General features: G+C 45.6%; 1 protein-coding gene across 1 annotated transcript in view; it reads right to left on the bottom strand.

Annotated features, from left to right (window-relative positions):
• Positions 1 to 502: 502 nt before the first annotated feature.
• WSCD1 (WSC domain containing 1) overlaps positions 503 to 11,849 on the bottom strand; it is a 25,309-nt gene continuing 13,962 nt past the window's right edge. The window contains exons 5-9 of the mRNA XM_017822815.1: positions 9,463 to 9,584; positions 4,336 to 4,501; positions 2,744 to 2,908; positions 1,947 to 2,147; positions 503 to 911 (exon numbers count right to left, since the gene is read on the bottom strand). Of these exons, the coding sequence (XP_017678304.1) occupies positions 559 to 911; positions 1,947 to 2,147; positions 2,744 to 2,908; positions 4,336 to 4,501; positions 9,463 to 9,584 (1,007 nt within the window). The 3' untranslated portion in view covers positions 503 to 558. The remainder of the gene's footprint in view (positions 912 to 1,946; positions 2,148 to 2,743; positions 2,909 to 4,335; positions 4,502 to 9,462; positions 9,585 to 11,849) is intronic.

Raw genomic sequence — 11,849 nt, 5'->3', positions numbered from 1 at the left:
CGTGCCCCGGTGCAGCCCTGGCACTGCTGTGGCAGGTGACCTGACTAATGGGTTATACGAATAAGAAAGCAATCGATTTTCCTAAATGCTCAGATGAAAATTGCTGATCAGTGTTAAGACTCCCCGCTCTTCTCCCCCTTTAAGTACATCCATTTCCAACAGTTGCTGTGGAATCCCAAGCAGCCCCTGGCAGGTCTGTGGTGGCAGTAGGGCGAGCAGACAGGTGCCACAGGGGTGGGGATGTTTTGCTGGGATGCTCTGAGCTGCCTGGGCAGGGAGGGGCACCCACAGGTAGGCTAACAGCTTTTTTGCATTGGTTTATAACCCAATTTCTATCCTTCATTCCTTCCCTTCTGGAGCACTTAGTGCCCTGAAGAACCTCCCAAGAGTGGAGAGAATTTGCAGTTCTCAGCAGCCTCCACAAGTATCTTTGCTGTAACTGCTAGAGAGTACTGGGGTTTTTTCATTGTTGTTTTTCTTTTTGTTTTGTTTGTGGTTTTGGTTTTTTTTAAGAAAAAAATACTTTATTTTTAACCACAGCAGTGTGATACCAGGCTATCATCTTGGCACGTACTCCCTGGGCAGCCCTGTGAAGTTTCTTCCCCTCAGGGCTTCATCCACCGTCAGGATGTATCTGTTGATAAGATCTTTCATTTCCTGGGTGAATGGCTCAAAATCCTTTTGCTTAGCACCTGACCGCTTGAAATTCCCATCCCTGTTGTTCTCCACACAGAGCAGCCGGTCCTCTGTCACTGTCACGTTCAGAAACTCCACCATCTCCCTGAGCTTGGGGATGAGGCTCTGCTTTAGGTCTTCATAGTGGACAATGAGCAGGCGCTTCCCGTACTTCAGCCAGTCCAGGACGTGGGAGGCCCACCAGGAAGCATAGCTGTTCACGAAATCTGGCCACTCTGGATGACCAGAAAACCAGGAAAATGAGACACTGTTAGCCATGCTGCGATTCAGCAATTTTCCTTTGCCTTGGGGATTAATGATACCTTGATCTCTATTTGCTGTTTGTGCTAATTTAATTTCCGAAGGTCAAGATAGCCCTGCTGAAAGCTTTTGGGCTGGACAAAGAGCATTGTGGCCAAAATGTGACAATTTGCAGTATGGTAAAGCCATTCCCTCCAGACTTTTTTCTGAGGACTGTTTTGTGTGGGTTTTGATGAATAGGTCTTGGGTTGTGACCGATGAAAGGTGATACGTGGACTTGGGGAAGAAATGTGGTGTGACACAGGACAGTTCCCCCCCACCACCCTGTGCCAAGCCACAGCTGTAATGCCTAAAATATGCACAAGGAGAAATGGAAGCCAAATGTCTTTTCTGCTGCAGAGTCTGAGTGCAACAGCATATCCAGTGGGAAAATTGCAGTCACCAGCCAACTTGCCAGTCAAACACATGAAGCGTGGCGGGCAGGTTCTGAAGTCTTTTCATGTGTTCAGGGGACACTGAATCTCAAGTCCCCTTATTGCTATTATCGTTATTTATCTGCAGTGCTGTAGCACCTGTACAGTGCTGTAAAATTTCCTTCAGGAAATGTCATGCTCCATTGGATCCTCCAAATCTTAAATTAGATTTTTCATGGTTATTACATGCTGCAGGGGCAAATTTTCTTCACCTCACATAGCCTGGCAAATGGGCTGTGCACAGGAGTGTTGTACCTGGATATGTCTTCTCAGCCCAACAGTGCAATGGCAGTGGTGTTCCTGTGTGCCTGTGGCCATGGTGTTAGTGCTGTGCTCCCCTCCTCCCCATGGTGGTGGGTGTACAACAACTGCTCCCACAGGGCAGGTCTAAGTGCTTTTGGGGCTGATCTCGGGTGTGGTGGCATGTGGGTCCCGCTGAATTGGTTTGCAGTGCTCACTCAGGTCCCAGTGTGTCCCCCCTTCCCAGCATGCTGAGGAGGTGGGTTTCAAACCAGCCCATGTGGGCGTGGTGCTTACCTTTGCTCTTCCAGTTGCGGTCGGTGGCATAGCCCAGGTGCCCGGCGTATTTTCTGTTGAACTCTGCCATCAGTGATTTGTAGGGGTTCCTTATCAACAGGATCGCCGAGTCGAACATTTCAATCTCTGTCTTGCCACTTTCGTGTGTTTTCACACAGATGGTCCTTCTACTTCTCCAGTGGTCTTTTTCTCCTTTAAAACCTGTTTTACAAGACAGGATTGTTGGCTTTTTCACTTGATTGTATGTCTGTGCCTTTTTGCACTAAATCATTCCCTACAGTGGTGTAAAGCTGGGGTGACAGTACCGGTCAGTTAAACCCATTGGCAGCCAGGCTCTCCCTCCCTGGGCAAGGCACCCTTGGCCCCACGCTGCCACAAGGCAGCTTTTCCCAGGGCCAGTGCTTGGTGCTTGCTAAATGTCTGCCCCCTCGGGATATGGCCCTCCCAGAATAATTAGTAACATTTGAAAATTTTAACCTTCATGTTTCCTGTGCTCATGAAGGGTCTTACCCACAGGGTTTAGGCAACAGCCTGTCAGATGGGAACTGCACGTGTGTGTGTGCACAGGGCACCAATGTGGGCAATATGCACATTTGCAAATGCAGAGCCTGGCTGTTCTCTCTGAGAGCAGCTGCTGCCATCTGCACCGTGGGAGGCTGCTTGGTCCAGGCATGTGTTTAAGTTTCACCAAATGTGCTGACAGTGACAGCTGTTGCTGGCTCAGGCAGAAGAATGCAATGAGTAAAGCCCTGTGCCTTGGAAGGGCTGTGTGTGTGCCATCCCTTGGGACATGGTACCTTTGTTGTAGAGGGCTCCATCGAAGTAATAACTTCCCGTGTAGTATCCCGTGGCATGCTCGATCAGGTGGCGAGCCCACGTGTTCCCAGCCCCAGGAAAGCTCGACAAAGCAACAAACACTTTGGATTTGGTGGTTAAGAATTTCCTGTCTGTGCAGCGAGTGTCTGTGAGTAGAGAAGATATTTCATTGTTAGCATTGTGGCTTTTTAATAATTCCACTGACAGCTCTTGATTACAGGGTTTATTGCTTCCTCCTCTCTCTTATGAATATAGGATATCAATTGGAGTCCGGTTGTGAGTCAGCTACTTCCCAAAATTAATTCAGCCATATGAGGCCAAAGAGATTATCCTCAGAGAGGTTTCTGCTGGTTTTGTGTTAGGCAGTGTTTTTTTGATAAAGCTGCAGCAAGCCATTGTACTTGCCAGTAAGTTGTGCTAAAAGCCCCTAGGTGATGCCTGTTTGTTACCAGCTATTTGCCTGTCAGGTTGGCTCTGCAATGGAACTTGAAATGTGCCACTACACCTGGAAACTGGGAGTTTTATAACACAGGAGAAAACCATCCTACTGAAGGGAGCTGCCTTTAGTTAAATCTCTGCACTGCCATTCCTCTCTGAAGGGCCCAGGCACTGGTGAGCCCTGCAGCCATGGAGTCAGATACCTGGTTTCATATGTGCTTCTGTAAATCCTCACCTTGCTTCTTAACATGCCAGTGAAACCAAGGATAGGATGAGAACCAATCTTGACCCTGTGTCATAATCTTGTGATGATTCATGAAGAAGCCAGCTCTCTTCATTCTTCAGAGCAAGCTCTAGATGAAGGCATGGCTAGAAAGTGCCTGCACAGCCCAGAGAAGGCAGTCTCCCACTACTACTGATCTCTACAGACCTGGGAAGTACCAGCACTTTCATGGAAACAAGCATTCTTCTTGCATGGTCTTTCCACATGCTGGTGTTTGCAGGCTACCTCTGAACTGGGAGATGGGGATTAAAAAAAAAAGGGTGTTAGGGGAAAAAAAGCCCAGCACCAATCCAGAAAAGCACTTAATTTGTTTATTTTAAGCTTAATAAGTTTATTTAAACTTCAGTGAGAAGTTTCACTGAACTCAATGTAAATCACCGCATGGATAAAGTTGCCAGAACCACCTAAATGGTTTTCTGGATTGGAAGCTTACTCCCTACCTTGTTTTCCAGCCTTAAACATGTATGCAGATGAATATTTTAGAGGAAGATGAGTAGAGCAGAATTAGAGTCTGCAGAGTTGCCTTGGTGGCTGCCTATCTGGGAGCTGCGTGGTAGGGCAATTCCTTCCCAGGCTCTGCCTCATTCTCTCCATCTGCAGAATAAAGTTGTTGTTCTGTGTTGAGGGGAGGCTGTGCTGTGCAGTGAGAGGATGGAAGGGTGCATCTTCATGAGCATGATTGCAAAGGGGAAATTTAGATAAAGTCCATTTCCTAAATTCCTGCCTGTGTCACGATACCCAGTACTGTGGCTCAGACTGCTGTAAAGGAGATCACTTTTACCCGCTGCAGAAGGGGCACAGGGGCTGTTTCCAGCAGTGGTGGCCCTGGCACAGTGAGGCTGGAGCTTGTACCTTGCACGGGTGTCTGATAGACCAGGCAGTACTTTCCCTGGGCAGCGCTGCTGGTGTTGCGTGTCCCGCGGCAGCGCAGCCCATCCGCGCCCTCGCGCAGAGAGAACCGCCCGGTGGGGTATCCACAGTAACACTCCTGCCCTTGGATCACTGCCAAGGGAAACTCCTACAGAAGAGAGAAAATGGATCAGTGCAGAAATGCCAGGGCATCAACAGTCTGTGGGGAATGCTGCTGCCATGCAAAGAAAATAAATCTTCACGAGGCCACTATCAAGATCAAAGCAGTGTTTGATATGTCATTCTAAAGCTAGTGCTCTTTTACTACTACTGTTTTCATACTGTAATTACCTAAAAAGTGGGTTTCAGACAAAAACCTCAAAAACTTTTAAAATTGACAATATTCTTTTTCATAATTCATAAAAAAAAGTTATAACACTCCTGCAGCACCTAGTATGTAATTGCACCTGCAAAATATCAGTGTAGGAAAAGTTTGAACTTGCCTCCAAAAATGAGCATTTTGAATTGAAAGAACTTTAAAGTTCCATTTACATTCCCTCAAACCAAGTCAGCTGCCACAAGTTTGCCTTATTCAGTTGATTTTACCAAAGTTTGTGTAGAGGAAACTTGCTCTTAAAAGAATTAAAGGGAAGAAGGAACTGCGGACCCACTGACTGCTGCAATCATGTGTAAAGATAGAAAGAACAAAGTCAAGCCATAAAGAAAGTTTGCATCTTAGTGTGACCTCACAGTTTGCAGAAAAATGAATGTGCAGAGAGGGGCTGGTAGAGGGTTTGAGAGCTACTGGGTATAGTTTTGAAAGAGCTATTTAGAAATGCTCCACCCAGCGATTTTTGGCCCATTTTTCAGAGGGACTGTGATGGCAGCAGGGGGGACCTGTGGTGCCCGCACGTGGCTCTGCCCCGGGTGCCATGGGGTGAGCTCAGCTGGTGCCTGGACTCTGCCCTCAGGCACAGACATGTCCAACTCAGCAGATTCTGTGATTCTGTGTTTTGTGCTACCTTGCTTCTAGATAGGAAACCTCCTAAGGTGTGCAACCATGAGGAAGTTACAGTCAGTGTTCCTTGCAAGGAATGAATTTCCAAGGAAAATTTTTGTCCATAAGAAATGTTTTCTTTAATGTATTTGATGCAGAATAATTCAGGTTTTGTTGTACTACTCTTATCCAGGATGGCAACAGGCTGCAAAGCTGCATTTGGGCTAATGGTGGTAAGAGTTAAAGCAAGTTTGAGGGAAACATATGTTAATTATTTGCTGAAGAAATTAGCAGTTGCTTATTTACCCTAAAATTCAGGGTTTCCCCTGTTTTTGTAAGGAGTGGGCTTGTCCCAGAGTCCCCTGTGAGCTCATGCGGGGCTGTGTGAGTGGGCAGAAGTAAGTTCAGGGACTATTTGAGTGCAGAATGTTCAAGTCCCCCTATTCCATATCAACACTTTTTGTCTTATAAAAGTCTTTTTGAGTCTGGGAAAGCATGACAGGACTGCTGAGCAGCTTATCTCTTGCTCTTGCCCATGCGTTCATCCTCCGATAAGGAGACAAATGCAACACGTGTGCTGTGTGTGCCCCAACAGCCAACATTTGCTTAGCGAGTGAGATATGACATTGTGAAAAACTATTCACAGATTTCATCCAAGGGCAAAACAGTTCTGGGTTTGCCTGCAAACAGAAATCTTTCCTTTACAATGAAGCAGTGTTTCTCAGTTTGAGAAATTAATGTGTCCCTGCCCTCAAACACAGCCTAGAACAAAAATGTTCCTTGTATCTCACACCAAGTGGCCCCTGCAAGTGAAGGACTGTTCTGGAAGGCCCGGGCTTTTGTGAGGAGACATAAGCAACCACTTCTCCCTACCTCCTGTGTCTGCAGAAGCTGGTGGGTGCTCTGCAGCCCTTCAGGCCACGGGGCTGACCCTCAGCCGTGCAGCCTTCCTCACATGGGTGAGGAAGAGGGGGAGTGGGCTTTGCAAGGGAAATCTCCACATTTTCCTAATATCCAGTATAAATCTCCCCCAGTGCAACTTGAGGGCTTTTCCTCATGCCCTGTGACTTGTTCCCTGGGAGAAGAGACTGACCAGGACCCACGGCCTTGGTGCAAAGTGCTGTGATCAGCCAGCTGATTAATCCAGCTGCCTGCCCGCTGGTCTGCCTGCCCGATGCAGCGCAGAGTGACTGCAAAGTGACCTGTTCAGTCTTGACTTCCCATCAGTGTTTAAGCAAAACTCTGAGCCATCCCCTTTGCTCACCTGTATTTCGGTGTGCCCCAAGCTGGGGTCACGGCTTGAAGTTACCGTCTAACTTTGAAGTGAGGGACTAGTCCTGGAGCTCAGCACACGCAGATCTGTGATGCTGTGCTTTGGTGAGACACCAGCACACAGCCAGAGAACTCTGCGGGGCTGTGGATAAGCATTTTCCTGGACTGAGCTGTAAAGCAGGCACTGACAGGCTCAGGTGTGCATCCTGTGAGTTGTAACTCAGGGAGAGGTGATTTCAATGGAACTATTTACACAAGAATTTGTGAGATGAAGCCTCAATAGGTAGCTTGAGTGGTATAAGGAAAGCAAACATTCTCCAATAGCAACACAGTTGATACGATTCAATCACTGATTGTTTTGTAGTAGGTTGTATCGAAATTAAGAATTATGAATAGATTAAAAATACATTTATCTGTTTTGCTCTGGTTACTCTGCTAAATTAGTTCCTTTTCCAACTTCCTATGCTAACTCTCCTATCTGGTGCAGTTAAATTCTTTCAATCTATCAGAAAGAATAAGAGATGGGGTCTAATTTCAGAAGGAAATTCCTCTCTCAAGTAAAACTGATGGGTTTGGTTAATTTAAAAATTGGCATGTTCATTTTGCAGCAAATCTAGAAGTCATTCTTCAAGTTGTCATTGCACTGGATATGCTAAAAGCAAAGTATAAATACCATAAAGTCAATCCTGTCCTTGCATAAAAATTACAGCTTGTTTTTCTCTGTGATCTGTTGAGCCAGGGGACATTTCTGCAGGGCAATGTTAGACCCAGTGTGACCCGATTTGGAATGTTCCCCTCTCACTGCTGCAGTAAAGTCAGCAAGGCTGTGATTATCTGTGTCAGTCAAGGTTCTGGCCTACTTATCTTTGTTTTATTGTGTTTAAAAAAATACCTAAATCAAGCTATGGAATCACTCTGTATGAATTCTACAATGGGATTTGAATCCAAATCCCAGGAGTCATTTGTTTATGGGTAGATAAGTGCATGTAGCTACATCTGGAATCCAAAATAGCAGGTCTGGTTTTGAATTGAGAAGATCACTGTGTTCTGTGTATTGCTCCATAAAAAAAAGAAAAGCACCTTAGAGGTGGAAATGTTCAAGTGTGCAGACTTGTTGCCATGGCTCGGATGCCATGAGGTACTGCAGCTCTCAAGAGAGAGAGTGTTCTTCCAGATTTTATTCATGTCATCACACATGTTTGGGGTGTCATAACAGGTCTTGTTTAAGTATCTGGAGTTAAACCACAAATTGGTGTGTGACAATTGGACTTGTGGATATGCAATTCTGCTTCTGAAGCAGAGGGAGAAATTGCCAGTCTTTTGTAGGGAAATAGTCTCTTTGCAGAGGGTCTCACGGTGCCCAGCAGAGCTAACAGCGAGTTGTTACCAGCACCATTTCAAGGAAGGAATAAATGAGAGAGGTACCAAACCTGTTCTTCACCTTCCTTCAGTAGCTTTTCCTCTTCATGCTATCGTTTTTGCAGCCCTCTCTGTGCCTTCTGTACGGAAAGAGTCTGTTTAGATAATCTTTTATAATATCTGGGTTGCTGATGACTTTCTCACTCAAGCTACACCAAGCAAATATGCATTAGCTCTAACTCCATCTCTATTGTTATTCCACAGAGATGGACAGTGTCCTCCATCCTAAACCTGTTTGGATGTCATGTTCATGTGGTACATTTTGGCTGTTATCTTTTCCTTGTCCTTCTCAGTCACCAGTAATTTCAGATGTCTGGAAAAACTTGAAGAAACTATGCTTCTGAAAACCTGTCTTTTCAGAAAAATCATCTCCCAAAAACAGAATGGCAGGACTGTGCTTAAAAACACTGACCTCATAAGCCCATCTGAAAACAGCTTCTCCATGTTTCATATCATTCTCCCAGACAGAGAAGCAATAATTAATTGCATTTCATCAGTAAATATTAATAGAATTATGTTACATGGGGTAAACTGACACAGATCAAGATTTTTTTTCTCACTGTTAAACAACAGACTGATAGCAGAGCTTGGAAATAGTTGCTCACTAATTCCTGAACATTTCTATGCCTAGAGGATATGAGTGTGTTGGGGTGTGTGTTTGTGAGGTGCTGTACACAGGGTATGTGGGCAATTCACTGCACAGAGTTAATTCCACAGTGCATTCTTAAAACTAGTTTAGAGGATATGTTGACTGGGAAAAGCTTCCCCACTCTACCTAGTAATTAAGAAGATTTGTTTTTCATACCTTCATAGTTTTAATCGATTTTGTGATGCTGCAAAAAGCAATTGAATGTTGAGCTTAGTGCATGAGGCTGAATGTGGCTGCAGGCAAAATCTGACCACACAGTGAACCCTCTGTACAAAAAATCGGCCCCATTGGAGTGGGGAGGGAGGGAAGAGGACCAACAGCCACTAAAACAGAAGGTGCCCTGCCCACAGCTCCCTGAGAGCTGAGCAGGGCTGGCTCCCCGCAGGGCACTAGAGTTCTGGTTCAGATGCTGCCAGCCCACATCCACCCCCTGGCAGCGAGCCTCCCCATGAGCTGCAGCCACTGAGACCTCCCCCGGGGTCAGATCTGGCTCAGGGCTTGGCTGGAATGTGACATGGAGACAATATTGATTTCCTCACGGTCGATACTCATCACTTAGAGCAGCTTTTCTGTGTATCATGTGGCACCGCTCTCATGGCTTTCCCTCCTGCCGTCCCCACTTGAGTGGCTGGACCAGATGCATCACTGGGTATTTACTCTGATGAGTTTTGTCCTTTAGAAACTCATTTACAAATTCAAAGCTCTAAGGCACTAATCTCTGTCCTTCCCTTAGTAGATTAGACTTTAAAATAACAAAAAAGAAGAAAGGATGTGAAATGAGAACTGTTCTTACTTTCTTGGAGCAAAATTCAGAGCACATCTCCACCGTCAAATTGGGCTGTATCAAAGAGGCTGGAAAGGTGTCTGTTAAATTTTCTGGAGCTCTAAAACATCCTCGATAGATAACATTCCTCCCTGCGGGGATATGAAATAGGTTTCTCTTAAGAAAACGATGTCCGTAGTATCCTGTCTCTTTCACAAAGAACAATACTAGGTTCAGAAGCCAAAAATAATAAAATAAATTTTATATTACAAAGGCTGCAGAAGTAAGAGAAACCCTGATATATGCTAGAAAAACGTGTTGCAAATCCTGTGGTATTGCAAGGAGCACACGCCTCCAGCTTTGTACAAACCATGGAAAGCAGGGCTGCAGCACAGGGTCTGGGTTAAATTCCACCAGTGGACAGCATTGCTATTGTTTGCAGGTCCCAGTTTCCTCTGAAGACTTGCTTTCCCCTCAAAGCCCTGATAAAAATCTACAAAGCTTCCCAAGATCTGCACCAGGAAAGGAAAGGAATGTAAATGAATCCTGAAAAAAACCTTCCCTGGACCCATTTTCCTGCTCAGCTGCCTCTCTCCTCCCTCTCCTGCTTTTCAGGCCAAGGGAATTTGCTGCAGCCTTCAGGCCCTAAACTGGGTTTTTGTCAACTGGTCTGGGAGAACAGCTTCCACCACATCTTTAGCACCAGCCTCTGATCTCACCTGCTTCTGTAGAAACACCACAAATCTTGGCAGAATTACATGGTCTCCCTTGAACAGTATCACTAGTACTGACGTGGGAAGTGAGTTGGATGACAGGAGAGATGCGGTGCAGTTATGAAGAAAAAAACTGGTTCTGCATGAATTTCCTGGCAGAAAAGCCCAGATTTTCCAGGACGAGTCAAGAGTAATCTAAGGAGAAGCTGCTTAAATATTGTTCTAATAACTGTTCAAACCAGTTACTAGAAGCAGTGCTGGATCTCTGGGATCACTCAGGTGATGTGAAAATAAAATAACTTGACCTGAGCTGAGGGGAACAGGAGTCTCCCTGGGACCAGGTCACTGCAAGCATGGTAGCAAAGAATGAAGGACTTGGGCATGTTTGGGCTTTTCAGGATGTTCTTGAAAGGCCTCCTACTAAACTTCACACTAATATTTAATTCCTGAAACAAAATGGTTATGAACATGTTTAGAGTTGTCTCCGTGGTCAGGAAGAAAGCTTGAGCAGCCCACACCAGCATTAGAGGGAGCAGGTTCACAGGGAACCCACAGATCCCACTGGAAACAGCTGGGTTTGTGTGGTCTACCTGCCTTTTGGGGAGTCCTGCCCCAAGGCAAGCTGCACTCTGCCACAGCCACCCCTGCTGCCATGTGGGCTTTGAGCTTCTTTGACATGATGTAGGGGTACCTGCAGCACAGGAGCTGCACAGCTCGGGGTGTCCAGGGGACTGCAGGGGGAAGGAGGTGGTGAGGGACAGACAGGGGAGACAGCAAGCCCCATCTCTCAGAAGATTTAAATGGAGATGCCACTGAACCTGCTCCGTGTAAGTCTTACGCAAGGTCTGTGCTCTACATTACACAGCGTAAATCACATGGGCTGTTACAGTCTCAGAGTTACTTTCCAACATACTTGTTCATTGTGATTAATACTTCTGTTGGCCCCTCAGCTGGCTTGCATCAGGGAGATTCTTCAGACAACTATCAGGTGTTACTAAGGGCAAAAAAAATACATATCTAGCTCCAGGCTAGACTAATTTGATGACTAATTCATTAATACTTTAAAAAAAATTAAATGCTGCCTTTTCCTGCCAAGTATGTATATATATTTTATGCTTGAAGTTTAAACAGTGATGCATGTCCTGGGAAACCTGCCAACGTGCCCATCAGCCTGACAGTGGCAATTTAAGTCTATGTACCTTTGATATATAATTTATATGTAGCTGGGTGGATTATTATACAAACCTTGACTTGTCTTTAAGAAGAAATGAAGTACCATCGATACTGGCACAACCTAAGGCCTTGGTGCTTCTTCTCGGCAAATAACATCCTTAAGGTCTTGTGAACTTGCCAATTGAAAAGACTGATCAGCTGTTTAGGTCTTTTACGTGCTTTGTGTTGGCCTAAAGGTTTATCCATTGTGTCCCCCATGGCAGCTAATTGAATGATGAGTAGAGTGTGTTGCCATCTAAAGATGAAACAAAAATCCCAACTGCTGCTGGAACAGAAGTCCTTGGAAAAGCAAAACTCTGTGGTCTCTTTTCTCTCAATTAGGAAAGGGATTGTTGTGGCTCTCTCTCTGGCCTCTATTTCCTCCCTGCTGCAGTCACAGAGCACTCATTTTGTTTGGGATCATCTGAGCTTAGGGTGGCCTTGATCTGAGTGCTTTTCTGCCTTCCTGTTATAGGGCACCCACTTCCAAGG

This window comes from Lepidothrix coronata, unplaced genomic scaffold, assembly GCF_001604755.1.
Source record: "Lepidothrix coronata isolate B3197 unplaced genomic scaffold, Lepidothrix_coronata-1.0 Scaffold99, whole genome shotgun sequence".
Taxonomy (NCBI): domain Eukaryota; kingdom Metazoa; phylum Chordata; class Aves; order Passeriformes; family Pipridae; genus Lepidothrix; species Lepidothrix coronata.
The sequence above is the reverse complement of the archived record's forward strand: the minus strand, read 5'-3'. Positions and strand labels throughout refer to the sequence as shown.